Here is a 26,634-nt window from a genome sequence, read left to right on the forward strand (position 1 = left end):
GCAAGGCAAAGCTCTCGATCTACCGGTCGATCTTCGTTCCTATCCTCACCTATGGTCATGAGGGTTGGGTGATGACCGATAGGACGAGATCGCGGGTACAAGCGGCTGAGATGAGTTTTCTCAGAAGGGTGGCTGGCGTCTCCCTTAGGGATAGGGTGAGAAGCTCAGCCATCCGTGAGGAACTCGGATTAGAGCCGCTGCTCCTTTACTTAGAAAGGAGTCAGCTGAGGTGGTTCGGGCATCTGGTAAGGATAACAAATACGATGCAAATTAAATTTAAATGAAGTGAAATTTCGAGGTTGGAAACTGGGCGCCTTACAGAGCACACACGCGCGCCCGCATTCATTCATTCTTTTTAACACTCACTCGCGGTAAAACAATGCTTTTCACGATCAAATAGGCCTACTCATCAGTCCTAAAAGTTATGGGCATGTAGGCCTACACGATGTCTGTGTCAAGAAAATATGTGTTTGCTGTACGGTGTTTGCAGATGCATTGATTTAAAAGTAGCCTACATCTTATCACCGCTGCATCAGCTGTTCTTTCCCAAATAATTTACCAAGAATGTGCGGCTAGGTAGATGAGAGAAGCAAAGTGTATGCGCGAGGTGCACAAGCAATCCGTATGCATCGCATGCGCATGTATGCATGCGCCCTTAAAATAGCGGTTGAACAACGCGCCACTGACTTTAAACCAGGTATTTCCTGGTCAGTAGCGCAATGGTTTTCAGAAACGTCAAAATACCGTTTGCGCCAGAACACGCCTCCTCCTTCCGCCGAACCGCCCCTTGGGGCGCAAGATCATTCCCTAATTTACCGGCGAGTGGCGCAGGTGGCAAAAGAGCGCTCTGCGCCAGTTGTAAACTAGCAACGACACATGCGCCAGTGACTAAGTCACTTGCGCCGGATGCAAGATAGGGCCCAAAGTGCCATTTGCAGTAGCCGATCACTTCAGCCCATTGCTGAAAGAATGCTTCAAAGATTCCCCTACTGCACAGAGCTTCAAGGCTGCCCGCACAAAAATGTCCTGCATAATAAATGAAGCAGTGGCTCCTCACTTTAGAAAGGAACTGGTCATGAAGATGAGGACCAATCCTTTCACGTTGATCACAGATGGATCAAATGATACAGGTCATTACATTTTCCACATTTTCCAGCACCCATTTTAGATATTAATTAATGTATTATATTAATCAGAACAAACACACAAACAATTTCAGTCTGATGTGTACCTTTAATCTGACATATATCATATATGTACCTATCGTTACAGGACGTGAGAAGATGAACCCGCTCACTGTGCGGGTATATGACAGTGATCTCAGCAAAGTTGTCCACAGGTTCCTGGATATGTGCCCCACCAGCGGGCCAAACTGCGGCACAGCTGAAGTCATCTACAAGAAGATGGATGAGGCCATGCAGAAAAACGCCATACCATGGAGAAACTGTGTCAGTCTGTCAGTTGATAATACCCCTGTCAATACAGGAGCAAGGAACTCCATCGCATCCAGAGCTCATCAAGAACATGGCAGTATCTACATCCATGGGTGCCCTTGTCACATCATCCACAACACTGCCAAACAGGCTGGCCAGGCCTTTTTGGAGGTCAGTTGCTTAAGACCCTCCGTATGCCTTATGCCTAATGTCACGTCAAACAGGTTGTTATGCTGTGCGGTCATGAACCAATGACAACAATGTCTTGTGACTATAAATAATCATGTATTTTGCAGGTGTGTGGATTTGATCCAGAGGATCTCGCTGTGGATGTTGGATATTGGTTTAAAGGAAGCACCAATCGCAAAGGTTACCTAACAGGTATGTGTGTGCAGTCCCAATGTAGTACAAATTAAATCTATAATACTTTGATCAAATTGGCATTAAGATGTTCCATTCTTGTCCTAGAATTCTGTGAGCTCCATGGAAGTGAGTATATGGAAATGCTCATGCACGTTTCTGTTCGATGGTTGAGCCTGGAGAAGTGTTTGACTCGTATCCTGCAGCAGTATGAGCCACTGGCCAGCTACTTCAAGTCATTAAGTAGGCATCACATTTTAATGATGCAAATGCATGGTTATTAGAGCAGACTGAAAAGTAAATAAAGTATGTAGTATGCACAACCATTTTTTTCTCTCTTTTTCCCACAGATGACAAACAGCCAAGGTTCAGGAGGCTTGTGGTGGCATTCTCTGACTCAATTACAGAGGTGTACCTACTGTTCTTTCAAGCAACTTTTCCAGTCTTCTCCACATTCAACCTCCTCCTCCAGAGAGAGAAGTCGTCAATCTTCCTACTACATGATGAGGTAAATTGGAACCGTTGGGATACAGTTTGCTAGTATGATGTTCTATCTTTGTTCCTTTTTTATTAGCAGGAAATAAATGTAAATTTGTAAATCTTTTCTGACATTTTTAGATGAGGGGTTTTATCCGCAAGCTGCTCTCAAAGTTTCTGAAGCCCGCAGCATTGCAGCACCGGGAACTGCATGAAATATGCTTTAAGGAGCCATCCAACCAACTGCCAGGTGATTAGTAATTGTCCAGGTTTTACACATGCACTATCCACTCACTGATCTCACTCAACACACTTTTCGTTAGAGGGCTGCAGTCATCTCGTCACAATCACTGATATGATGAAGATACTTAAAGGGGTGCTTTCAAGTTGGCTATTGTGGTTTTTGATGGTGACTAAAGTGACTCAACACAGTCTTGTTCCCGTCTCATACTGACATGTTACTGCATACAGCATCGTTAATGACCTCTGCAGTTGTTGATTTGTGTCTCTTGTAGGAGAAAAGTTGGTGATTGGCTTCACTACTCGAGTTACACTCAACAGGCTCCTTGAAGCAGGAGCCATTACACCGCAGCAAGTGCAGAGGTTCCAGAAGGCAGCAGTGGCGTTTCTGGAAAGGGCTGTGGAGTATGCCATCAAGAAACTCCCCATGAAAGAGCCTCTGATTAAACATGCCATGTTTCTGGATGTCCAGCAGAGAGCAGAGTGTGGAGTGGAAGATGCCTTCTACTTTGTCGACAGGTAAGTTGGGCTATCAAGTAAAGTACATTTTATCTATAGTGCCAAATCCTAACACAAGTTATCTCAATATGCTTTGCAAGTAGAGCAGGCTTAAGACCAGGCACATTTTCTTGTTTGATCCACATCTGAAAAACAACCCCTGTTTCAGTTACACTACTTTACCAGATCACTGCACATTTTTTTTCTTTTTAGATTTCCTGAACTTCTCCCATACAATGGACCTGAAGAGCGTGACAAACTTTGTGAGGAGTTTCTGGACTACCAGACCATGGACATTGCCATGCCCGACGACCCAGCAATGTTTGACTTTGAGAGATTTTGGGGGAACATGGCATCAATGAAGAACAAGGTAAGAATTATTCTGTACTCATGGGAATACCCATTGACATAATCAACTTAATAGTACACAAAAATACTTGTGAGTAATTAGGCTTCCTATGTGCATTTTTCAAAGGTGACCGGTATGAGCAGATTTGGCAGGCTGTCTTGTATTGCCAAGTTGGTCTTGGTCATGCCTCACTCCAATGCTGATGCAGAGCGAGTTTTCTCTGTGGTTGGACTAAATAAGACCAAGACCCGAAACAGTTTGGCTCTTGAGGGAACTCTGTCATCCATCATGACCGTGAAGATGGCGAGCCTTGAGCCAGACTGTTTTAAGTGGGAGCCCCCTGCCTCTGTCATCAAGGCATCAAAATCTGCCACCAACACCTACAACGTTAGACATGCTAAATGATTGACAAATAAATGTATTTTGTCAAAATTCTTGTCTTGTTAATTTCTGGTTAAGAGAGGTTAGGAGGCCACAGTGCAGAGAGCAGCTGGCATGGAGGTGAGGACATCAGTCCTAGGGTATAAATCAATGTTAAAAAAGGCCAATTTTTTTGGTCGGCGGCCGAACGCTTCTGACTCTAAAGTCTCACTCTTGTCATTTTCTGAAACTTGGCAGCCCTGCACTTATGTTTTTTTTCATGACGACCAATAAAAAAGGACAGTGTTACCCCTTATGTTTTTTTTCATGACGACCAATAAAAAACGACAGTGTTACCCCTTATGTTTTTTTTCATGACGACAAATAAAAAACGACAGTGTTACCCCTTATGTTTTTTTTCCATGACGACCAATAAAAAACAACAGTGTTACCCCTTATGTTTTTTTCCATGACGACCGATAAAAACAACAGCGTGCGCGCGCTCGCGCGTCTGTTTCTATCTAAGAGCGACACTGTAATAACTTGTCTGATTTGAATGAATCTAAACGTCCTCTCTTGTTGTGTTGATGGAGGATTTGGTGAAAAATGTTATTGGAGACGATATAGGAGCGTAGATATGAGCCCAAACCCGCCCCCCTCGGTACAATATCTGAACCCATTGGTTCTAGGCGGTAGCTTAGCGACATGCTGTCAGTTTTGTTTACCGTAAAGTGGACGTAACGTGTGCGCAAATTGCGCATGCGTGATCAGGGTGTTCCTCCAAGGTCCAGGAAGAGGCGGCGTGTGCAGCAGGACAGCAGGACAGCTGAGACTGTTCTTATGGTCCCTACGCTATGAGACGGACAGCCGCTCCCTGCAGATGACACCTCGGTTGAAGCACAAGGAATGACCCGCTGCACCGCCGAGCATCTGTGAGTACCATCGCGTCGCTCTTACTTTACGCCACTGTTGTACTTTATTGTTGATAGTAGGAACACGATATCAAACCTGAACTCTACATTGGACTTTAACCTTTGTGCCACTCTCTAAAGAGCCAACACTAAACCACACTCGGCTCAAGGCTGCCAATCGGAGCGATAAGGAGAACCTATTGTAGTCTTACGCTAGTATGCAGTGCTGGTCGTTTGAGGTCATGCATTCTGATTCATGATACCTTACGGTGAATGTCCTTCTGAGTCGCGTCAATTTGTCATTCAGAACTAGGTTTCACTACTGCTGCTGAGTCAGGATGAGAGAATGGTGGCTTCTGGTGGGCTTGATCTGCGTCCCGCTGATGGCGGTGTACCTGCACATCCCGCCCCCCGCCCTCTCCCCTGCCCTGCAGAAATGGTACAATTCAGGGGAGAGTTTCAACTTCAAGGGAAGCAACATCTTCTATAGAGGTAATAAAGAAAGTGTGTGTGTGTGTGTGTGTGTGTGTGTGTGTGTGTGTGTGTGTGTGTGTGTGTGTGTGTGTGTTTTATTTCCTTATTTTGTGAGTGATCCACATGTTGATTGCCCGTTGCTAACTGGGCTCTTCTCCGCTGATCGCCAGACTCCCTCGGTGCCGTGGGGAGTTCGGATGTGGTCGTCTTGCTGCACGGATTCCCAACGTCTAGTTACGACTGGAACAAGGTGATGAGTGAAGGAATAGTGTGGAGCTAGTGATGTGGGTCTTCTTTGTGGAGTCGTTTTATTATTGAGTACGTAATGTCATAGATACGCATCATCCTGAAGCTCTTCATGTTGTTTTGGGGCAGATCTGGAGCGCTCTGAACCAACGCTTCCACAGAGTCGTAGCGCTGGACTTCTTGGGGTTTGGCTTCAGCGACAAACCTGTACGGGTCTAAAACACACACAGACACACAGACACACAGACACACAGACACACAGACACACATAGAAACACAGACACAGACGCACACACATACTAAAGTTTTAATTTCATAATGATCCAAATATTTGAGTTTCTGGAACATTAAGCAGAAAACATTGGTATTTGTGTTCTTGTTGTCTTGAATGATTAACCCATTTTCAAACTTGGATTAAGTTAAGTTCGAGCGGTCAGTCGACTCTGTCCTTTGATCCGCCAGAGTGGAAGAAGCTATTCATGTAGAATGTCGACCTGATTTGGTTTCCCTCTGGAGCGGTCCAACGTGTCGGCCGCTGGCCGCTGGCCGGTGGGAGGTGTTCAGTCTGGGCCTGAGTCCTTCCTCTCCCCCCCCCCGCTGCGTCCCAGCGGGGCCACAGGTACTCGGTGTTCGAGCAGGCCAGCGTGGTGGAGGCGCTGCTGGCCCACCTGGGGCTGGGGGGGCAACGGGTCAACCTGCTGGCCCACGACTACGGAGATACCGTGGCCCTGGAGCTGCTCTACAGGTGTGTGTGTGTGTGTGTGTGTGTGTGTGTGTGTGTGTGTGTGTGTGTGTGTGTGTGTGTGTGTGTGTGTGTGTGTGTGTGTGAGGATTGTCAATTAGTTATAAAGGATCGTTCTAAATATTGACTGTAGAATGAATGACTTGAATTAGTAAATAAAACTCTCACCCTCTCACTCCCTCACTCTCTCTCTAGGAGTGACCAGAACCGAACAGGTCACCTGACCATCAACAGCCTGTGTTTGTCCAATGGGGGTGAGTGACCCTGTGTTTACCCAGGAAAGTTGGGGTTCAGTGCCTTTATGTCCAGCTCCATACCAGACATAAAGATGTCCCACTTGTATCGGTTAACACTCTGAGTGTTGATCCGTCCTTTAGTTAACAGAAATAACTAAACGCTCAAGACTTGGACTGGTGTTTTGGAGGTCACTGGGACTCAAGTATTGACATACCAGACACCTCTAAGACAGAAGCTCAAGTCTCTTTCATTTTATATCCAAAGATTCAGCTTTTTCTGCCCAAAAATAAAAGACATGGCACTCTCTCCCTTTCTACTCTCTTTTTAACAGGACTATTCCCAGAAACACACTACCCCAGATGGATTCAGACTGTAAGCGATGGCTTATTTGCATAATTGTAATCAAACTAACTTGGTAATTGTTGGAGCAGCAGCTAGCGTAGCGTTACGTGTTTGTTGTTGTTTGTGTTGAAGGTTCTGAAGGACGTCGGTCTTCTGTCTCCTGTTCTGACGCGTCTCACCAACTACATGATGTTCTCCAGGAGGTAGGCTGCCGCTGTGTGGAAACACAATCGACACACATTGGTTTCATCTTGTAATGGTAAATACTTTTCATGTGTATTTCAAGTTAATATTATTTATTCCGATTTTAATCTCACGCATGTATGTAGTGTACATGGGAATGACGGATTAATGTATCTTTCTTGAGCTGTCTTTTTGATGAGCTAACCGGCTTACATTTGTTGATAGGATTATGCATATCTGGTGCCCAAACCCTTTTGTGTGTGTGTAGTGTGGGCCAGGTGTTCGGGCCTTACACGCAGCCCACTGATGAGGAGTTCTGGGACATGTGGACGAGCCTGCGCTTCAACGACGGCAACCTGGTCATGGACAGGTGTGTGTCTCTGTGTGTGTGTGTACCTGGTCATGGACAGGTGTGTGTGTGTGTGTGTGTGTACCTGGTCATGGGCGTGTGTGTCTCTGTGTGTGTTTATAAAGCGATGGGAGAAATGCAATATCATACTCTATGTGTGACATAGTCAATCTCTCTATCTCTGCCTCTCTAGAGTAAAAGTCTGATAAGTAAGTCTCTCTGTCTCTCTCCCCGTCTCTCTCTCCCCCCCCCCCACCCCCCCACAGCGTTCTGCAGTTTCTCAACCAGAGGGCGAAGCACAGAGACCGGTGGGTGGGGGCGCTGACCTCCACGCTGGTTCCATGTGAGTACCGCACAACGCTAGAGCGTGCCGTAACGCACAACACTAGAGCGCGCCGTAACGCACAACGCTAGAGCGCACTGTAACGCACAACACTAGAGCGCGCCGTACCGCACAACGCTAGAGCGCGCCGTACCGCACAACGCTAGAGCGCGCCGTAACGCACAACGCTAGAGCGCGCCGTAACGCACAACGCTAGAGCGCGCCGTAACGCACAACACTAGAGCGCGCCGTACCGCACAACACTAGAGCGCGCCGTAACGCACAACGCTAGAGCGCACTGTAACGCACAACACTAGAGCGCGCTGTACCGCACAACGCTAGAGCGAGCTGTAACGCACAACGCTAGAGCGCGCCGTACCGCACAACGCTAGAGCGCGCTGTAACGCACAACGCTAGAGCGCGCCGTATCGCACAACGCTAGAGCGCGCCGTAACGCACAACGCTAGAGCGCGCCGTAACGCACAACGCTAGAGCGCGCCGTAACGCACAACGCTAGAGCGCGCCGTAACGCACAACGCTAGAGCGAGCTGTAACGCACAACGCTACCGGGCCCGGTCGTCTCCGGGGCCCGGTCGTCGTCTCCGGGGCCCGGTCGTCGTCTCCGGGGCCCGGTCGTCGTCTCCGGGGCCCGGTCGTCGTCTCCGGGGCCCGGTCGTCGTCTCCGGGGCCCGGTCGTCGTCTCCGGGGCCCGGTCGTCGTCTCCGGGGCCCGGTCGTCGTCTCCGGGGCCCGGTCGTCTCCGGGGCCCGGTCGTCTGCGGGGCCCGGTCGTCGTCTCCGGGGCCCGGTCGTCGTCTCCGGGGCCCGGTCGTCTCCGGGGCACGGTCGTCGTCTCCGGGGCCCGGTCGTCTCCGGGGCCCGGGTCGTCTGCGGGGCCCGGTCGTCGTCTCCGGGGCCCGGTCGTCTCCGGGGCCCGGTCGTCTGCGGGGCCCGGTCGTCTGCGGGGCCCGGTTGTGGAGTAGGGGGCTAGGAGCTGGTATTATGCCAGACAAATCTTAGCTAGCCAACCAAATGTAAGCTGCTTAGCCGGTGTGGAGAAGCTGCTTAGCCACGTTGAGAGGGCCTACTGGTGGTTATGGGGGGTCGGGGTCGGTGCAAACTGTTGTTTGAACCCAAGGAGGCACAATAACTCGTACATTTCATAACAACCCTTTCAATACAATCCTGATGCCAGTAATGGAATAATGAGGAAACTCAATCAATAAAATATCCTGTACGTCTTGTGTAGAGCAATGCAATGTGGTCTTGATGCCAGCAGGTGGCGTTGTTTTAAATGCTAATAGTGGGCCATTAGCATGACCCACTATTAACCTCGAACACTACTAGCTTCACGTACTCTCTCACTAATAGATACTTTCATTTATTTGACCCACTGAGTTTACACTGAAGCTAATTGTGTGTGTGTGTGTGTGTGTGTGTGTGTGTGTGTGTGTGTGTGTGTGTGTGTGTGTGTGTGTGTGTGTGTGTGTGTGTGTGTGTGTGTGTGTGTGTGTGTGTTCCCTCAGTGCATATGATCTATGGACCCCTGGACCCTGTTAACCCTCACCCAGACTTCCTCCTGCGCTATAAGTAAGAGGCCAGAGCTGAAGGCTATCTCCCAAACTGTACCCACGTGGTTTGTTTAATTTATCACTCAACTCTCTGCTCCCTTTTCTTTTATAGCTTTTTGATTAATTGCGTTTCCATCAGCTTTGCCAAGGCCAAACGACAGCGTCATTTTATTCGGTGTGCTTGTTTGCATTCGAGTTGAATTTGTTTCAAATGCCTGATCGCATCAACATAATATATCTTAACGCAATAATACTATCAATCAAATATCCTGATAGTATATCCAAACCAACTGAAATCAAACGCCCTGTTTGGTATCAGTTGGCTTGTGACCAACTGACCAGTGAGGTCCGTCCTCCTGAGCAATAGCGGGGATAAGTGAATCATTTCTTTAAACAAGGTGCAGTTCAAGTGACTGTGTGCCTAAAGTTGAACTGCACCCTAGTTATCATAACTAGTGATGATAACCCTAGTTATCATCACTAGTTATGATAACTAGGGTGTTATCAAAAAGTTGCAACAAAAGTCAATATTTTTTACGTGCAGCTTCTTCTTGGGTTCTATGTAAAGACGACTATAACCTGGAGGTGGTCTTTATCGAGAAGGCCTTAATGCAGGGCTGGCCTATTGGGGAGTCTCTGCTGGCGCTTAATTAAAATAGAACTTAAATTGGCCGGGCACCCTCCCTTATTTTCTGCCTCGACGTAACAAATGAATACATAAAGAAATACAATTTGCCCCGCCTGTCCGCGTTCAGTTCTGGAGAGTAACGTTTCTGTAGCCTATGAAACCTTTGGTTAGAGTCCTGCGTGGTTTAGTGGAGTCACTGTCTGGTGAAGGAGTGAGCCACTCTGAATGAGTACGCTCATTCAGAGCCATTGGGAATGAAGGGATGATGGAATGGATCCCGTAACCTGACGGCCATCGACCCCATGTCTCCAGAGCAGATCCTCAACCGCTCTGTAGTTGAGGATCTGTTGTGTTCTGTTGTGCAATGTGCAGCCTACATGTGGGATGCCTTTGGTCTGATCCGTGTTGTCTGCAGGTACCTGGTGCAGAGGTCCACTGTCACGCTGCTCGACAAACACGTCGGCCACTACCCTCAGCTGGAGGACCCCCTGGGCTTCCTGAACGCCTACTACGGCTTCATCAACTCCTTCTGACGCCCGTCCACCACGTCATGAGGGCTGACGCGCGTCCACCGCCCCGTCCACGAGGGCCTCATGCTCAACCGTCGCAGGAATGAGTGCAGAATCATCGACAAGCATCAGCAACGTGACTACCAACACTAACGCTGTGTGTGTGTAACTGTCAGAACCGTATGATTCTGAAGATAATACGTTTATACCAACATGTATGATTCATTACCGATAGACTAATAGTAGGAATGACCTAAATGATGTCAACGATTTGGTGTACTCGATTATTGTAGGCGACATAATCTGTGGGGAACTAATTCTTCAGATTCAGCCATTGAACAATCTTCCAATCCATGTTAACATGATTCACAACCGTTGGCAAATAAAAGTAGTTTTCTAAGAAGGGACTGGTGTGTTCATTGACAGGTTCTTTATTTAATCGTATTAATCCGTTCATTAACTCCTGCATCACAACAACAGAAACAGAACTGCACAGAGTCGACCGCCGCAAGGACGTCAAAGTGTAGAGTGCCGACGTGGATAAGAAAAGGGGGGGGGGGGGGGGGGGGGGGGTATAGATAACTGGGCGATGATTTGGTCGTGTGTGGGGGGGACGAGGGGGGGGGGTCTAGCCGACCGACGCCAGGATCACGTCGACGGGCGTCTCGTCGGCGCCGCGAACCGTCACCTGCATGGTGACGCCGTCCGACAGCGCCAGACGGGCACGCACCAGCAGGTCGTGACCCCCGCGGAACACACCTGGGGAGGGGGGGGGGGGCGGAGGTTAGGAGGGGTCCACAGGTGAAGTCAAGGCAATATCTGTCTTCTACTGGAACATTTAAAGTCCATGTCTAAAACAGTGATCGTCTAGGGCCGAACGATTTGCGGAAATAATCTGATTGCAATTATTTTGAACAATATTGCGACTAAGATTTTTTAAATTGATTAAGTTCCTTTGTTCTGTATTATTCACTAAAAATCTAAAAAACATTATTTAGTATGACCAACAAAACATTGAAAGCAGTCAACATATAAACGGCTCTTTCCTTTGGACCAGACCGATGTGTTGATGAATTGATAGAACATCTTTATTTAACTGTTGAATTGGGTTGGCTTAGCTCAGGAGGTAGAGCAGTTGTCTTGTAACCTAAAGGTTGCTAGTTCGATCCCCAGCTCCCCTAACTGCTCCTGACGAGCTGGCTGTCGCCTTGCATGGTTGACTCTGCCGTCAATGTGTGTATTAAACGATGTAAGTCGCTTTGGATAAAATCGCTGCTAAATGCTCTTATTGTAAATTGTAAAAGAAAAATATATTTTTGATTTGAATTAGATTAATCGTTCAGCCCTATTACCATCCTACACATCCGGTGGCCAATAGAAACGGTTGAGGGAGTCAACGCCGTTCAGATCTACTCACCAGCGAGGAAGAGGACGTGGGAGTTCTTGTTCTCGGGGACTTTGTCCGAGCGCTCGCACGGCTGCATGCCCAGGAAGCTCACAATGTTCCCGACCGCCTCTACACTCGGGAGGAGAGAGAGAGCGAAGGGGTGAGCCTAGCGGCCTATAGTCGACCCTAACCCTAACCCTAACCCTAGCCTGGTGAACTCAGAGGACTACACTCGGGAGGAGAGAGAGAGCGAAGGGGTGAGCCTAGCGGCCTATAGTCGACCCTAACCCTAACCCTAACCCTAGCCTGGTGAACTCAGAGGACTACACTCGGGAGGAGAGAGAGAGCGAAGGGGTGAGCCTAGCGGCTTATAGTCGACCCTAACCCTAACCCTAACCCTAGCCTGGTGAACTCAGAGGACTACACTCGGGAGGAGAGAGAGAGCGAAGGGGTGAGCCTAGCGGCCTATAGTCGACCCTAACCCTAACCCTAGCCTGGTGGACTCAGAGGACTACACTCGGGAGGAGAGAGAGAGCGAAGGGGTGCCTGGTGAAATCACAGGTCCCGGGGTTAAACAGGACACATTTAGGAACGTAACAGTACATAGAAAAGGAGTCAAATTTTGATAATTAGTTATCCTTTCAAGGTATTTATCAAGTACAATACCAAACAGTTAATGCTAAATGCTTTCAAAACTCCCCAGAACTGTTCATGGAGAACTACAAAATGTATTCTTCGGTTTTATTTCGCTGCTCGCCAGATAAGCAAAAACTGTAAGACAACTCTCTGGTCGCATTTGCCATTATTTGGGAAATGTTAAGTTATGGACTTGATTAATAGAACAACAATTATTTATCCCCTTTTAAAATACTCCTTAGCTGCAGCCCTAATATCCATCACAAAGATCCCAACAGAATAAACGCAGCTTTAGGAATAGCGATTGTCACTGCAGGCTGGCATCGCAGCATAACGGGGCCACAGAACGTACCGTCCAGAGTGAGGACTGAACGGGGCCACAGAGCGTACGGTCCAGAGTGAGGACTGAACGGGGCCACAGAGCGTACCGTCCAGAGTGAGGACTGAACGGGGCCACAGAGCGTACCGTCCAGAGTGAGGACTGAACGGGGCCACAGAGCGTACCGTCCAGAGTGAGGACTGAACGGGGGCACAGAGCGTACCGTCCAGAGTGAGGACTGAACGGGGCCACAGAACGTACCGTCCAGAGTGAGGACTGAACGGGGCCACAGAACGCACCGTCCAGAGTGAGGACTGAACGGGGCCACAGAGCGTACCGTCCAGAGTGAGGACTGAACGGGGCCACAGAGCGTACCGTCCAGAGTGAGGACTGAACGGGGCCACAGAACGTACCGTCCAGAGTGAGGACTGAACGGGGCCACAGAACGTACCGTCCAGAGTGAGGACTGAACGGGGCCACAGAGCGTACCGTCCAGAGTGAGGACTGAACGGGGCCACAGAGCGTACCGTCCAGAGTGAGGACTGAACGGGGCCACAGAGCGTACCGTCCAGAGTGAGGACTGAACGGGGCCACAGAGCGTACCGTCCAGAGTGAGGACTGAACGGGGCCACAGAGCGTACCGTCCAGAGTGAGGACTGAACGGGGCCACAGAGCGTACCGTCCAGAGTGAGGACTGAACGGGGCCACAGAGCGTACCGTCCAGAGTGAGGACTGAACGGGGCCACAGAACGTACCGTCCAGAGTGAGGACTGAACGGGGCCACAGAACGTACCGTCCAGAGTGAGGACTGAACGGGGCCACAGAGCGTAGCGTCCAGAGTGAGGACTGAACGGGGCCACAGAGCGTACCGTCCAGAGTGAGGACTGAACGGGGCCACAGAGCGTACCGTCCAGAGTGAGGACTGAACGGGGCCACAGAGCGTACCGTCCAGAGTGAGGACTGAACGGGGCCACAGAACGTACCGTCCAGAGTGAGGACTGAACGGGGCCACAGAGCGTACCGTCCAGAGTGAGGACTGAACGGGGCCACAGAGCGTACCGTCCAGAGTGAGGACTGAACGGGGCCACAGAGCGTACCGTCCAGAGTGAGGACTGAACGGGGCCACAGAACGTACCGTCCAGAGTGAGGACTGAACGGGGCCACAGAGCGTACCGTCCAGAGTGAGGACTGAACGGGGCCACAGAGCGTACCGTCCAGAGTGAGGACTGAACGGGGCCACAGAACGTACCGTCCAGAGTGAGGACTGAACGGGGCCACAGAACGTACCGTCCAGAGTGCGGACTGAAGCCAGCGCGAACGTCTCCTCCTTCTCAAACTCGTCTCCTACTTCCTCCCAGGCCGCACCGAAGTTAGGCTTCAGAACCTTCTGGATGTGGTCCGCGACCGTCACCTCCAGGTCCTCCAGCTGGGGAGAGGGAGGGAGAGAGAGAGGGGGGGGGAGGGAGAGAGAGAGAGAGGGGGGGGGGGGGGGGGAGAGAGAGAGAGGGGGGAGGGGAGAGCCAGGGGGGAGAGAGAGAGAGAGAGGGGGGGACGGAGAGAGAGGGGGGGAGGGGAGAGCCAGGGGGGAGAGAGAGAGAGAGAGAGAGAGAGAGAGAGAGAGAGAGGGGGGGACGGAGAGAGAGAGAGAGAGAGAGAGAGAGAGAGAGAGAGAGAGAGAGAGAGAGGGTGGGGGGGGAAAGAGAGGGGGGGGGGGAGAGAGGGAGAGAATTTATTTGCATCCATTTTTTCACAGGGTGAGCTGTCTTTGTAGACGGCTTCACTCCTCATGCCGTTCAACTTCACAACTACATCAGAGGAAGACTAAATGCTAAGCCATTCCAACTTATTATAAAAGTAGACCGAGTGGAAGGATGCTGCAGTGAAGCAGACATCCGATTGGCTGGAGGCAGTGAAGGGGGCGTGGGCTTCGTACCACGTATTCATCATCGTAGCCGTCGTCGTCGGGGTCACCGGTGTTGGGGTCGCAGTCTCTCACCAGGTACCTCATGGTGCAGCTGAAGGTACACGACACTGCAGAGAGGAGACGTTAGAGGATCAGCTGACACGCACACGCACACGCACACACACACACACAGTGATCCCAGGACACCAAACTGTTCACCGACTGCTCTGTGACTAAACAGTTCGGTGACATTTCATTGTAAAGTCTGCTCAACATCATGTCTGTTACTATTCCCCTGCTAGATTCAGCCAGGAGTTGAGATTATCGTTCTCAATCCAATAACTAACGGGGCTCATATCTCAGGAACAACAGTGTGTGGATTTACGATGTTTAGCCGGTCATCCAAATAAAATGTATTCATTATCAAAAGTGGTCGGCTTTTTTCGGTACTCTGCTATGACTACATGTCCCACAATCCCCAGTGCAGCTACCCCCTCTGGCCCCGCCCCCCCCGCCCCCCGGGGTGCGTACCGGCGGTGGGGTCCTCCTCAGGCAGCCGCACCAGGCTGTAGCAGGAGCCCGGCTGGCTGTAGGGCAGGTTGGCCGCCGGGATGTAGTGCAGCACCTCGTAAGACTCTGAGGGCTCCATCTGCACCACCACCTGGGAGACACACACACACACACAGCATTATACCACCACCTGGGACACACACACACACACCATTACACCTCCACCTGGGAGACGCACACACACACCATTACACCCCCACCTGGGACACACACACACACACACACACCGTTACACCACCACCTGGGAGACGCACACACACACACACACACACACACACACACACACACACACACAGCATTACACCACCACCTGGGAGACACACACACACACTGGTCCGGCTGTAACCGGTCCGGTACCGGGGTACTGGTTACAGTCAGACCAGGACCCTGGACTGGCTGTAACCGGTCCAGGGTCCTGGTCCGGCTGTAACCGGTCCAGTATCAGGGGGTACCTTCTGCAGCAGCTGGTCGTTGAGCGTGTTGGTGCAGTCGAACTGGAACACCATGTGCTGGGCGAAGGTGTGCTTGACGCAGCGCACCACGTACTCCGTCTCCGCCTCCGTCAGCTGCACCGCCTCCGACGACTTGAACAGCGGCCCCAGGCCCTGGAACTCCAAGATGGCCGCCAGTTGCTCTGGGCAGCAGAGATCAACATTAATACCAACCTAAACTATAGTCAACTCATATCAACATTAATACCAACCTAAACTATAGTCGACTCATATCAACATTAATACCAACCTAAACTATAGTCCACTCATATCAACATTAATACCAACCTAAACTATAGTCGACTCATATCAACATTAATACCAACCTAAACTAGTCAACTCCTAACTATAACATAACTTCTTTCCTCTCTTACTAAAATAGACGTAGAAAGGACAACGATATTGCAGAAATTGGAGGAGAGATGTAATAAAAGGGTCGGGACGTAAAGCAAAGTTCAGCGTTAAAGTGCCGGCCTGGCGCTAGGGGCGCCAGGCCGGCGCGGGGGGGCCCCGGGGTGGCGGTGAGGGGCACGGGGCCCGGCCCGGCGTGGCGTGAGGGACCCACCCTGGTAGATGTCCTGGCGCGAGGGGGCCATCTTCTCCGGCATCTTGCTGGTGGCTATAGGCGCCATGTCTGGAGGAGGGGGGAGAACACGGGGTCAGTGGTAGGGTTGCTGCGGTATACAGTATTACCGGTGTTACGGCCAACACCGATTATTATTATTTTTTTTCAGTAATAAAAAACAAATTCAGTAAAAATGAATAATATAATTATAATTAAGAAAATTAAAATGTGTAGAATAGGCCACAGTTCTGCTCTGTGCGGAAGAGAAGTGGCGCACCGAGAATTGGCTCGCTAACCATAGCAACGGCGGTAAACAAACCCCGCAAAGCCCAATCCCTACGGCCATCCGGAGGCGCGCAGAGCTTTTGGCCCTGATATTACGATATATACAATTTAGTGCTGTCAAGCGATTAAAATATTTAATCGTGATTAATCGCATTAATGTCAGGGGGGGTGTTGGGGTTACCTGACTTCTGCTCTGAGATGGGGGTGGTGGCCAGGGGGACGCTCTTCATGTCGAAGGGTCTCTCTGAGGGGTCCAGCGTGTACTGGTGCAGAGACTTCTCCAGCCCCGGGACCGACACGGACAGACCTGCTGAGCACGCACACGCACACGCACACACACACACATTAACCTCACCGGACCTGGAGAACCTAACCCCAGATCTCTCAGCCCTCAGGAGACTCATGCTGCGTTTCCACTGCAGGGTGCGGAACGGATCGGATCGCAAAGGTGCGGTAGGGAGGGGGCGGTATAGTGTATAGAAGTGATGATTCCATCGGCCAATCAACGGAGGGGGTGTGTACCTAGAATTTCCCGGGACCCTTTCAGGCGTCACGTTTTCAGTACCCCAACGGAGGAGTCCTGAAAACGAGGCCAAAACGGGTACGGCCAAGTCCGGGTCACGCCCACTTTTGGCGGCGGAAACGCGACCCGATGCGCACCTTTGCGATCCGATCCGTTCCGCACCCTGCTGTGGAAACACGCCCTCATCCTACTGGCTGTAGAACGGGGGCTCCTAGATTGTTTTGTTCTAAACTCTGCGTCCCCCATGGGGAGATGCTTTGGAACAATCCCCAACCAAAGCTTTTTTAACATCATTTCCATAAGAAAAAAGTCGACCAATTCACCTTTATCCATTCAGATTGGTATCAATACAGTATTCCTCCCTTCGACCTGAACCCATACTACTGCTCAATAAAATGGACAAGACTCTACGGTATGTTACGCTTGAAAAGCACCTGTTGAGGGGATCGAAATGAGGTGCGTGTTTGTGTGAGACTGCGTGGAGGTTGTGTGTGCGACTGCGTGGAGGTTATGTGTGAGACTGAGTGGAGGTTGTGTGTGCGACTGCGTGGAGGTTGTGTGTGCGACTGCGTGGAGGTTGTGTGTGCGACTGCGTGGAGGTTGCGTGTGCGACTGCGTGGAGGTTGTGTGTGCGACTGCGTGGAGGTTGTGTGTGAGACTGAGTGGAGGTTATGTGTGCGACTGCGTGGAGGTTGTGTGTGAGACTGAGTGGAGGTTGTGTGTGCGACTGCGTGGAGGTTGTGTGTGCGACTGCGTGGAGGTTGTGTGTGAGAATGCGTGGAGGTTGTGTGTGCGACTGCGTGGAGGTTGTGTGTGCGACTGCGTGGAGGTTGCGTGTGCGTGGAGGTTGTGTGTGCGACTACGTGAAGGTTGCGTGTGCGTGGAGGTTGTGTGTGCGACTGCGTGGAGGTTGTGTGTGCGACTGCGTGGAGGTTGTGTGTGCGACTGCGTGGAGGTTGTGTGTGCGTGTGCGTGGAGGTTGTGTGTACGACTACCTGAAGGTTGCGACTGCGTGGAGGATGTGTGTGCGACTGCGTGGAGGTTGTGTGTGCGTGGAGGTTGTGTGTGCGTGTGCGTGGAGGTTGTGTGTGCGTGTGGCCGTACCGTTGAAGATGTAGGCGGCGTTCAGGGCCTTCTGCTTCTGCTGCAGGACGTTCATGTAGAAGGTGGCTCTGTCACGCACCTCATCGTCACTGTCCATCATACACCTGCACACACACACACACACACACACACACACACACACACACAGTCAGAAGAGGGTAGGAACGTTTCGTTTTCAGAGGGAGGATTTGTAAAATTGTCTTTATTGAAGCAGATTCAAATGTCTTGTAGCCTTAGATGCCTTAAAAGTGTTTTTGGATAAAAGGTCTGCTGTGATTGGTCAGTACATGACTGGTCTGTTGTGATTGGTCAGTCAGTGTCTGGTCTGCTGTGATTGGTCAGTCAGTGTCTGGTCTGCTGTTATTGGTCGGTCAGTGTCTGGTCTGCTGTGATTGGTCGGTCAGTGTCTGGTCTGCTGTGATTGGTCGGTCAGTGACAGGTACCTCTGCATGAGCACCAGGACACTGGGCAGCAGGTCGTCATTCTGGGCTCCAAACTTGGCCAGGGCGCTGACCGCCGCTAGGGGGACAAAGAGGTCACGATGTAGGCTCTGAAGGAGAGGTCACGATGTAGGCTCTGAAGGAGAGGTCACGATGTAGGCTCTGAAGGAGAGGTCACGATGTAGGCTCTGAAGGAGAGGTCACGATGTAGGCTCTGAAGGAGAGGTCACGATGTAGGCTCTGAAGGAGAGGTCACTATGTAGGCTCTGAAGGAGAGGTCACTATGTAGGCTCTGAAGGAGAGGTCACTATGTAGGCTCTGAAGGAGAGGTCACGAAGTAGGCTCTGAAGGAGAGGTCACGAAGTAGGCTCTGAAGGAGAGGTCACTATGTAGGCTCTGAAGGAGAGGTCACTATGTAGGCTCTGAAGGAGAGGTCACGATGTAGGCTCTGAAGGAGAGGTCACGATGTAGGCTCTGAAGGAGAGGTCACTATGTAGGCTCTGAAGGAGAGGTCACGAAGTAGGCTCTGAAGGAGAGGTCACTATGTAGGCTCTGAAGGAGAGGTCACTATGTAGGCTCTGAAGGAGAGGTCACTATGTAGGCTCTGAAGGAGAGGTCACGAAGTAGGCTCTGAAGGAGAGGTCACGAAGTAGGCTCTGAAGGAGAGGTCACTATGTAGGCTCTGAAGGAGAGGTCACTATGTAGGCTCTGAAGGAGAGGTCACGAAGTAGGCTCTGAAGGAGAGGTCACTATGTAGGCTCTGAAGGAGAGGTCACTATGTAGGCTCTGAAGGAGAGGTCACGAAGTAGGCTCTGAAGGAGAGGTCACTATGTAGGCTCTGAAGGAGAGGTCACTATGTAGGCTCTGAAGGAGAGGTCACGATGTAGGCTCTGAAGGAGAGGTCACTATGTAGGCTCTGAAGGAGAGCCCCGCGATGGGTTCAGTCACACATCTGGTTATTTTTGGGTTGGCGATAGAGTAGGAAGCCATTTGATGATACTTTTAACCAAAATGTTGATCATACCCTGCTTTTCTCAGCACTAACCATATTCAGTTCAGCAAGACAGGCAGATGTGTGAGCTTTTGCAAGTGTTTTTGTATACGGGTGTGTATTAGTGTGTGTAACTTACGAGTACTGGTGTATGTATGCGTTTGAGTGTCATTTAATAAATAGCACACACATCCTCTCTCTCTCCCTCCCCCCTCTCCCCCCCCTCTCTCTCTCCCTCCCTCCCTCCCCCCTCTCTCTACCTGCTCGTACGGCCTCGCTCTCCAGCACCACGCGGTTGAAGATGAAGCGGATGTACTTGGAGGGGGCGGGGGTGCGCGGGCCCTCCTTGCCCAGCAGGTGCAGGATCTTGGTGGCCAGCACCGTGTGCTCGCAGTCCTCGATGAACTCGCACAGGTGGGCCAGCCCCGTCTCCTTGCTCTCCGGGTTCTCCTCGATGATCCCGATGATGCAGTCCACGATCGCACGCTTGTACTCAAAGCCCCCCTGCAGGCCAGGGCGAGAGACATCAGGGACGAGAGACATCAGGGACGAGAGACATCGGGACGAGAGACATCAGGGGGGGGGAGAGAGAGAGAGAGAGAGAGAGAGAGAGAGAGAGAGAGAGAGAGAGAGAGAGAGAGAGAGAGAGAGAGAGAGAGAGAGAGAGAGAGAGAGAGAGAGAGAGAGAGAGAGAGAGAGAGAGAGAGAGAGAGAGAGAATAAGACAAAAAGAAAGAAAGAAGAGATTAAACGAGAGACACAGGGGCAACAAAATAGAGAGAAAGAGCGACAAATAAGGAAAGAAGAAAAGACAGGATGACAGACAGACAGTTACAGGGAGGGAGAGAGAGTAGGACGGAGAGACATAGATGAAGAGGCTGTGTGGTTATCCCAGCGATCAGCACAGAGCCAGAGGTGATCAACACTCACATCAGAACTGAGGAAAACACCATCTGACCTGGATAATCGATGAGGTCCTGCTGATGACATGAGAGTGAGGGGGGGGGAGGGGGACTTACGTCGTCACGGAGCATGTTGGACAGGAAGTTCATCATGACGCTGTGCTTCCTGGGATACTTCTGGCAGAGGGAGCTGATGGCCTGAACCACCACCACCTGAACACACACACACACACACACACACACACACACACCAAATGTTAGCTTTTTATAATTATAAATCAAAGTGTATTATCCAACAGCCTCTGTCTGTTCTTCTGCACATCGGACCCAGTTCCATCCGTTACATTCTTATTCTATTCCATATTCCCTCCATCCCAAAATTGATGAAGACCCGCCCCCTGAGAAACATTCCTACTGTGGCAGAGCCATCTGTGAATCGACCAATCAGCCGCGACCGACCTTGAACTCGTCGGAGATCTCGGAGACGAAGGAGGAGATCTGCTTCATGAGGCGGTCCACGCTGCTCTCGCTCCCCGTCTTCAGCAGCGTGGTGATGGCCAGCGTGGCGATGCTGCGGTTGGAGTCCGTGATCAGGTTCTCCAGGTCCAGGTTGCAGGCGGTCACGGCGGACGGGTGCTTCATCGCCACCTGGTGGACGCACACGGGACACACGGGACACAGCTCCTGGTCACACCTCGTTCATTTGAGGAGGACTGCTTCTTTACATTATTTAAATGGATGACTGTATGGATTAGTGGTATCATTGATTGAACCTCATCCACTGTGCGTGCGTGCGTGCGTGCGTTACCTTGTTGAGGGTCCTGACTGCAGCGTATCTTAAGGCTGCTTTGGGTGAACTGCAGAACAGCTGCAGCACTGGAGAGACAAAGAAACACACAGACCACAACAAGCCTTAGGAGAGAGCTCCAGAGGAAACGGTACGGCCCACCTGAACCTAGCCCGGTCTCCTATCGGCTGCTCCCGCTGTTCACCAGCAGGCCATCAGAACCTCCTTCCATCAGCTTCTCAATGGAGACCACTACGTCATCTGTCCGGGTTGGCTCTCGGTTCACGTTCCCTGGGGTCTGGACCGATGCCCCGCCCCCTTGGCGTTAACGTCAACGTGCTGTCAGTTTAAAGCCAGGCCGCCCTGGGGCCGCCCCGGGGACGCCCTGGGGCCGCCCCGGGGACGCCCCGTGGCCCCCCCGGGGACGCCCCGTGGCCCCTCAGTGCCTCAGGGCCCAGCAGACCGGGGGGGGCCGTACGGCGGCGTGAGGAGGACGTACCGGAGACGGCGGGCGCCAGCTCCCGGGCGCTGCAGGTGGGCATGTGCACGATGGCCGAGGCGGCCTCGTACACCACCATCTCGTTCTTGTTCCTCAGGCAGCTCTCGATGAAGTCAAACAGCGGGCTGTCGTGACTGTGCACACACACACAAAGACACGCACACGCACACATAGACACACACACACACACACACACACACACACACAGACACACACACACACACACACAAACAGACATGCACACACACACACACACACACAAACACGCACACACAAACAGACAGATTAGAAACTCAGAGCAGCACGGGGGATTTTCAACTGCTTATTGTTCGTTATTTTGAAGTGGATTCATTTTCTTCATAATTTGGTCCACGCATAAAAGTTCCACATCATAAGAGGTATAATACTAATCAATAGATAACGAAGCAGGGAACGCCATCAACTGCTTTCTGAAGCTTTAAACAGATTATGCTTTGGTAAATTCACAGATCATCAGAATGATAAAGGACTCCTGCATTTGCCGACAACAATAAAAGGTTATTAATCCCCCAATGAAGCGAGGGTCCGTGGCGGACGTGGACGTACCCCCCCTCCGTCTCCTCCAGCAGCTTGCTGGCGATGCGGATCAGCATGCAGTAGGCGAACGGGGACTTGAGGCCCGACTTGGTGAACTTGTTGAGCATCTTGGAGACGGCCAGCCGGTCGTTCTTCCTGAGGTGGTAGAGCAGCCCCAGGGCGTGGTACTGGAGCGGGGAGGAAGACTCTTTAACTCTTCATCCCAATGCGCTGAACCATGTTGGGGCATCTCCCCCTCGGATATGAACTTAAGTCTGATTGGAGGCGAGTCTAATAAACACTGCCTCGCTTTATTTGTGCTGTGTGCTCTGCGCTGTTAAAACAACAATTATTTTTTGTTAAGCTCTAAAAATATGGACCGAAATTCAGGCTCATGATCTCTAGTGGAATCGGAATCTGGAATTTTAGTCCAATAATAACCTTTAAGCAGACAATATAATACCTAATGTATAGGTACAGCACCTCAAAGTGCCGTTCTGATCCAGGTCATTAAGGAGCACCTTACTCCAGGATGTCCACTGACACTGGGGAGTCCAACCCAGTGCCCAGCGCCCCCCCCCAGCTCTGACTGGGAGTCCCCCAGTCCCCAGCCCCCCCCCCGCTCTGACTGGGAGTCCCCCAGTCCCCAGCCCCCCCCCAGCCCTGACTGGGAGTCCCCCAGTCCCCAGCCCCCCCCCCAGCTCTGACTGGGAGTCCCCCAGTCCCCAGCCCCCCCCAGCTCTGACTGGGAGTCCCCCAGTCCCCAGCCCCCCCACAGCTCTGACTGGGAGTCTCACCTGGACCATGATGTTGTCACTGGAGGCGGCCTCCTGGGCCTCGTTCACCCAGCGCTTCACCACGTCGTAGCTCATCTTCACCATGTGCTGCCCACCACAACAACAACAACAACAACAACACAGGGAGGGTTACCACGGAGACCATCCACACGCCACACTGACCCCTGGAGGGGACGGGTTTGTTCCCTCCCCCGTGAGGAGTCAGATCTTACCAGGGAGGAGACCAGCGCTGAGCTGGACACGCTGGGCACCTTGTCCACGATGGCCTGCTTCATGTAGCGCTCGATGGCCTGCAGCATGGTGGTCTGGGGGGAGAGGGGGGTGAGGGTCAGCTCCGCGCCGCTGTGAGTACCGGCAGGATGTGGATCAGGTGGTCATGTCTTAGCAGAGAGCTTCATGGCCCCAATGGGAAGGTTTCAAACTCAAAGCTCATGACTACTAATGCAGCTGGCAGACCAACATCTAACTGCTCCTCCTATAAAAGACGTGCGTTGAGATTGTTGGGTGCTTTGCCCTGCGGACCCCCGGCCCCCCCCAGAGCCTCTGAGCCCCCCTTACGTCGGTGATCCTGCAGAGGGCGCGGATGGCCGGGCCCCGGTACACGTCCTCCTTGCCGGTCATGTCCTTGGTCAGGCTGTGGAACACAAAGAAGCCATTAGCACGCTCCGTGACCCTGACCCTAACACTAACCCTAACCTAACCCTAACCTAACCCTGACCCTGACCCTAACCTAACCCTCACCCTAACACTAACCTAACCCTAACACTAACCTAACCCTGACCCTGACCCTAACACTAACCTAACCCTGACCCTGACCCTAACACTAACCTAACCCTGACCCTGACCCTGACACTAACCTAACCCTGACCCCAACGCACAGGAACAATAGCACTGATAACCTCATTTGTAGTTGGATAATATAAACGTTATTGTTCCTGGATGGGACAAGTAAGTGACAAACCACTAATAAACTATGACTTTGAATTAAAAAACATCGGAAGGGGTTTGACCCGCTTCCTGAAAGAGGATAAAGGAGGGATTTAACTCATCATCACCATACAGCCCACAGCTATACATTGTTTACGTTGCCGATTTCCAGCAACCACATTCATTAAGACAAAATACTGTTTATTAATTTATATTCAATTGATGAACACACAAAACCCCTGGTTGAGCTGTGATCCATAGACAGTGTGTATGACCTGAGCAGCTCACCTGCTCGTCACGATGATGACGTCCTCCGAGATGTTGGCCATCTCCTTTATGGTCAGGTAGCACATCCTTCTCAAAGTTTGCTGAAAACCAAAGCATATGTCGTCTTATAAAAATAAAATAAAGGCTTATTCCACATAATACATATTTCCATCATCAGACAGCCCCAATCATACATCTCCCTTTTGTAGAATAGCCCATGACTTACGTCATTGGACTGGAATAGTCGGGTCATGGCGAAGAAGGCTTCAGTAGCTTCTGTCGTCCCGAAGTGCTCCCCCTGCACGACGCACACGTTGACATGTGTAAACAACGGAGAGCATGATAGACAAGTGACTTAAGAGTCGTCATAACATCAGGACGTATCCCTTTACCTGATTAAGGAGGTAGATGATCTTGGTCAAAATGTGAAGGCATCTTCTTGGGTTGATGGGAGTTTCGTTGAAGATACGCGCCTGTCAACAATAAGCATGACAATAAATCATGCACCCTTTTAAATGCATCCATACATTGATCGTGTCTGGAGTGTATCCTACCTCCTGTAGGACGGCGCTCTTCTCCAGATGCTGGAAGGGGTTTGACCCGCTTCCTGAAAGAGGACATAATAAACGCTCCGTTTAGAACAATCCACTTGAAAGGTCCATAAAACGACGAATAAGTCCAGCATTTGACACACAGGTAACGTTACAGGTAAGCAACACAGGAACAGGTAACATCAACACAGCGACACGTCTCCTCAGACGGGAGGACCGTCTCGACCTTAAACCGAGAGCGACACCCTTGACATTGTCATTCTCCTAAACCTCTGATGGATTATAATTGCATTTACATGATATCACACGAGTATAGACGCCTCACATCAAAGCACAAGCGACAATCGTAAGATCAATACAGGTTAGCCGACGAGCTAACAGGGAGCTAGCGCTGCAATGTGGGACTAACTTCACTGTCGGCGGATTTGTTTTTACGCAGCCGTTTATATTCGAGTGAGATCGCAATCTTACCAGATTCCTCGTCTTTTTTGTCAAATTTCTTAATCATTGTTGCAAGATAGTTCTCCGGGATGAGGCCAGCTGACTCTCAAACATAGGAAGCTTCTTCCACGTAGCAGTACGAGTGATCACTTCCGGTCCACGTCGACGGAAGACGCGTCAGAAGGTGATCAGCGGTCAGGAAGTTGCTTCGCTCGGCCAGCAGGGGGTGCTGTTGTTGCTTCGTCGCTCGGCCAGCAGGGGGTGCTGTTGTTCCTCCGCTTGGCAAGCAGGGGATGCGGTTGTTGCTTCGCTCGGCCAGCAGGGGGTGCTGTAGTTGCTTCGCTTGGCCAGCAGGTGCTGTTGTTGCTTCGCTCGGCCAGCAGGGGGTGCTGTTGCTGCTTCACTTGGCCAGCAGGGGGTGGTTTTGTTGCTTCATTTGGCCAGCAGGGGGTGCTGTTGTTGCTTTGTCGCTCGGCCAGCAGGGATTGCTGTTGTACCTCCGCTTGGCCAGCAGGGGGTACTGTTGTTGCTTCGCTTGGCCAGCAGGGGGTGATTTTTTTGCTTCGCTTGGCCAGCAGGGGGTGCTGTTGGTCTGAATATATTGAGGAACGCCACCTGTAGAGAATATGTAGCCTTTCATAAGATAATAATATTTTTGAAAATATTCGACCTCATTCCCAGTATGATATGAAAGGTTAACAAATTACATAAACACAAATTAACAAATAAATAGAGTTTGAATATTCAACGTTAGAGCTGCCTATTTTAAGGCAGCTCTGTCGTCAGTCCTTATGGCTACAGGCCGTCTTATCAAACACCCTCATAGCACGACGGGTCGTGGGGATGATATGTCAGACCAGTGGACTAGACCCAGATCCGTAATGATTCAATGGAACTGATACATCAATGCTCTGTGTATTTGCTATGTTGACCAAAGTAAACACATGGTACCTCAGTCAATGTAAGGATTGTATTCATGCTGTTTGCAACCTGCATCAATACACACTCTGGTTCAAAATTGTCTCGAAAATAATCGTGTAATAGTTGGTGCTTAACAATGTGTTCTGCCTGGGCTCAATTAAGTATTTGCAAAGTATATAAAGATAATTATGATCTTATCTTATCTTTCAAGGACTAAAGCCCAACATGGACGTGAAGCATCTCTACGAGAAGGAAACATGAGGGCTAATGAACTGTGGTGGGAACATGAACTTGCAGATACAATCAAGGCAGACGTGTCCCTGTGGCTCTGGGCGCCCTCTGGCAGCTTAGACTAACGTATGGGCGTCTGGAACGGAGCCTTCAGCTAGGGCACACTTTGGGTTTCTAAGAAAGTCTTGTTCTGCTCTAAATATAATGATGAATAGGCGGTTGGGTGGGGGGGGTTCAGTCATGTCATGTGGAGTTCCGAGAATGCAAATTAAGGCCCATTCCTGATTAACCAAGCAACCGGTTCTGATTCTTAT

The 26,634-nt window shown here is 50.9% G+C and overlaps 3 protein-coding genes across 5 annotated transcripts; 2 read left to right on the forward strand and 1 right to left on the reverse strand.

Moving 5' to 3' along the window:
- Positions 1-1,483: 1,483 nt before the first annotated feature.
- On the forward strand, positions 1,484-3,851 carry LOC115532057 (uncharacterized). The gene is made up of 8 exons (XM_030341522.1): positions 1,484-1,604; positions 1,730-1,814; positions 1,902-2,036; positions 2,144-2,301; positions 2,412-2,520; positions 2,786-3,029; positions 3,222-3,378; positions 3,484-3,851. The coding sequence occupies exons 3-8, from the start codon at positions 1,931-1,933 to the stop codon at positions 3,760-3,762; spliced, it is 1,053 nt and encodes a 350-aa protein (XP_030197382.1). The 5' UTR covers positions 1,484-1,604; positions 1,730-1,814; positions 1,902-1,930; the 3' UTR covers positions 3,763-3,851.
- Positions 3,852-4,193: 342 nt separating this feature from the next.
- mest (mesoderm specific transcript) lies at positions 4,194-10,632 on the forward strand. Of its 2 annotated transcripts, XM_030341523.1 has the most exons (12): positions 4,194-4,649; positions 4,936-5,120; positions 5,273-5,352; positions 5,478-5,555; positions 5,957-6,093; positions 6,286-6,344; positions 6,659-6,699; positions 6,802-6,872; positions 7,121-7,222; positions 7,468-7,544; positions 9,048-9,111; positions 10,136-10,632. In XM_030341523.1, exons 2-12 carry the CDS (start codon positions 4,967-4,969, stop codon positions 10,251-10,253), a joined length of 981 nt encoding a protein of 326 aa, XP_030197383.1. In that variant the 5' UTR covers positions 4,194-4,649; positions 4,936-4,966; the 3' UTR covers positions 10,254-10,632. The 2 variants fall into 2 exon arrangements, with proteins under 2 accessions (XP_030197383.1, XP_030197384.1); XM_030341524.1 differs by lacking the exon at positions 4,194-4,649 and having other exon boundaries at positions 4,760-5,120.
- Positions 10,633-10,644: 12 nt separating this feature from the next.
- Positions 10,645-25,341, reverse strand: copg2 (COPI coat complex subunit gamma 2). Of its 2 annotated transcripts, none has more exons than XM_030341521.1 (24): positions 25,199-25,341; positions 24,731-24,783; positions 24,569-24,649; positions 24,403-24,474; positions 24,198-24,277; positions 23,541-23,616; positions 23,195-23,287; positions 22,983-23,069; positions 22,216-22,373; positions 21,631-21,764; positions 21,153-21,220; positions 20,804-20,992; positions 20,462-20,557; positions 19,704-19,947; positions 18,456-18,531; positions 18,013-18,116; positions 16,567-16,692; positions 16,101-16,169; positions 15,497-15,678; positions 15,006-15,135; positions 14,505-14,602; positions 13,859-13,997; positions 11,647-11,745; positions 10,645-10,988 (listed from the first exon to the last, which is right to left on the reverse strand). In XM_030341521.1, the coding sequence occupies exons 1-24, from the start codon at positions 25,233-25,235 to the stop codon at positions 10,858-10,860; spliced, it is 2,622 nt and encodes an 873-aa protein (XP_030197381.1). In that variant the 5' UTR covers positions 25,236-25,341; the 3' UTR covers positions 10,645-10,857. The 2 variants fall into 2 exon arrangements, with proteins under 2 accessions (XP_030197381.1, XP_030197380.1); XM_030341520.1 differs by having other exon boundaries at positions 16,567-16,695.
- Between the last annotated feature and the right edge of the window lie 1,293 nt (positions 25,342-26,634).

Source organism: Gadus morhua, chromosome 19 (genome assembly GCF_902167405.1).
Source record: "Gadus morhua chromosome 19, gadMor3.0, whole genome shotgun sequence".
NCBI lineage: Eukaryota > Metazoa > Chordata > Actinopteri > Gadiformes > Gadidae > Gadus > Gadus morhua.

Coding starts and splice junctions, on each gene's coding strand:
- mest (XM_030341523.1), top strand. CDS start 4,967: ATGAGAGAATGGTGGCTTCTGGTGGGCTTGATCTGCGTCCCGCTGATG. Junction 5,121..5,272: donor AAGCAACATCTTCTATAGAG/GTAATAAAGAAA, acceptor GCTGATCGCCAG/ACTCCCTCGGTGCCGTGGGG. Junction 6,873..7,120: donor TACATGATGTTCTCCAGGAG/GTAGGCTGCCGC, acceptor GTGTGTGTGTAG/TGTGGGCCAGGTGTTCGGGC.
- LOC115532057 (XM_030341522.1), top strand. CDS start 1,931: ATGGAAATGCTCATGCACGTTTCTGTTCGATGGTTGAGCCTGGAGAAG. Junction 2,037..2,143: donor CAGCTACTTCAAGTCATTAA/GTAGGCATCACA, acceptor TTTTTCCCACAG/ATGACAAACAGCCAAGGTTC. Junction 2,302..2,411: donor TCTTCCTACTACATGATGAG/GTAAATTGGAAC, acceptor TGACATTTTTAG/ATGAGGGGTTTTATCCGCAA.
- copg2 (XM_030341520.1), bottom strand. CDS start 25,235: ATGATTAAGAAATTTGACAAAAAAGACGAGGAATCTG. Junction 24,278..24,402: donor GACTATTCCAGTCCAATGAC/GTAAGTCATGGG, acceptor TTTGGTTTTCAG/CAAACTTTGAGAAGGATGTG. Junction 15,136..15,496: donor ACGACCAGCTGCTGCAGAAG/GTACCCCCTGAT, acceptor TGTGTCTCCCAG/GTGGTGGTGCAGATGGAGCC.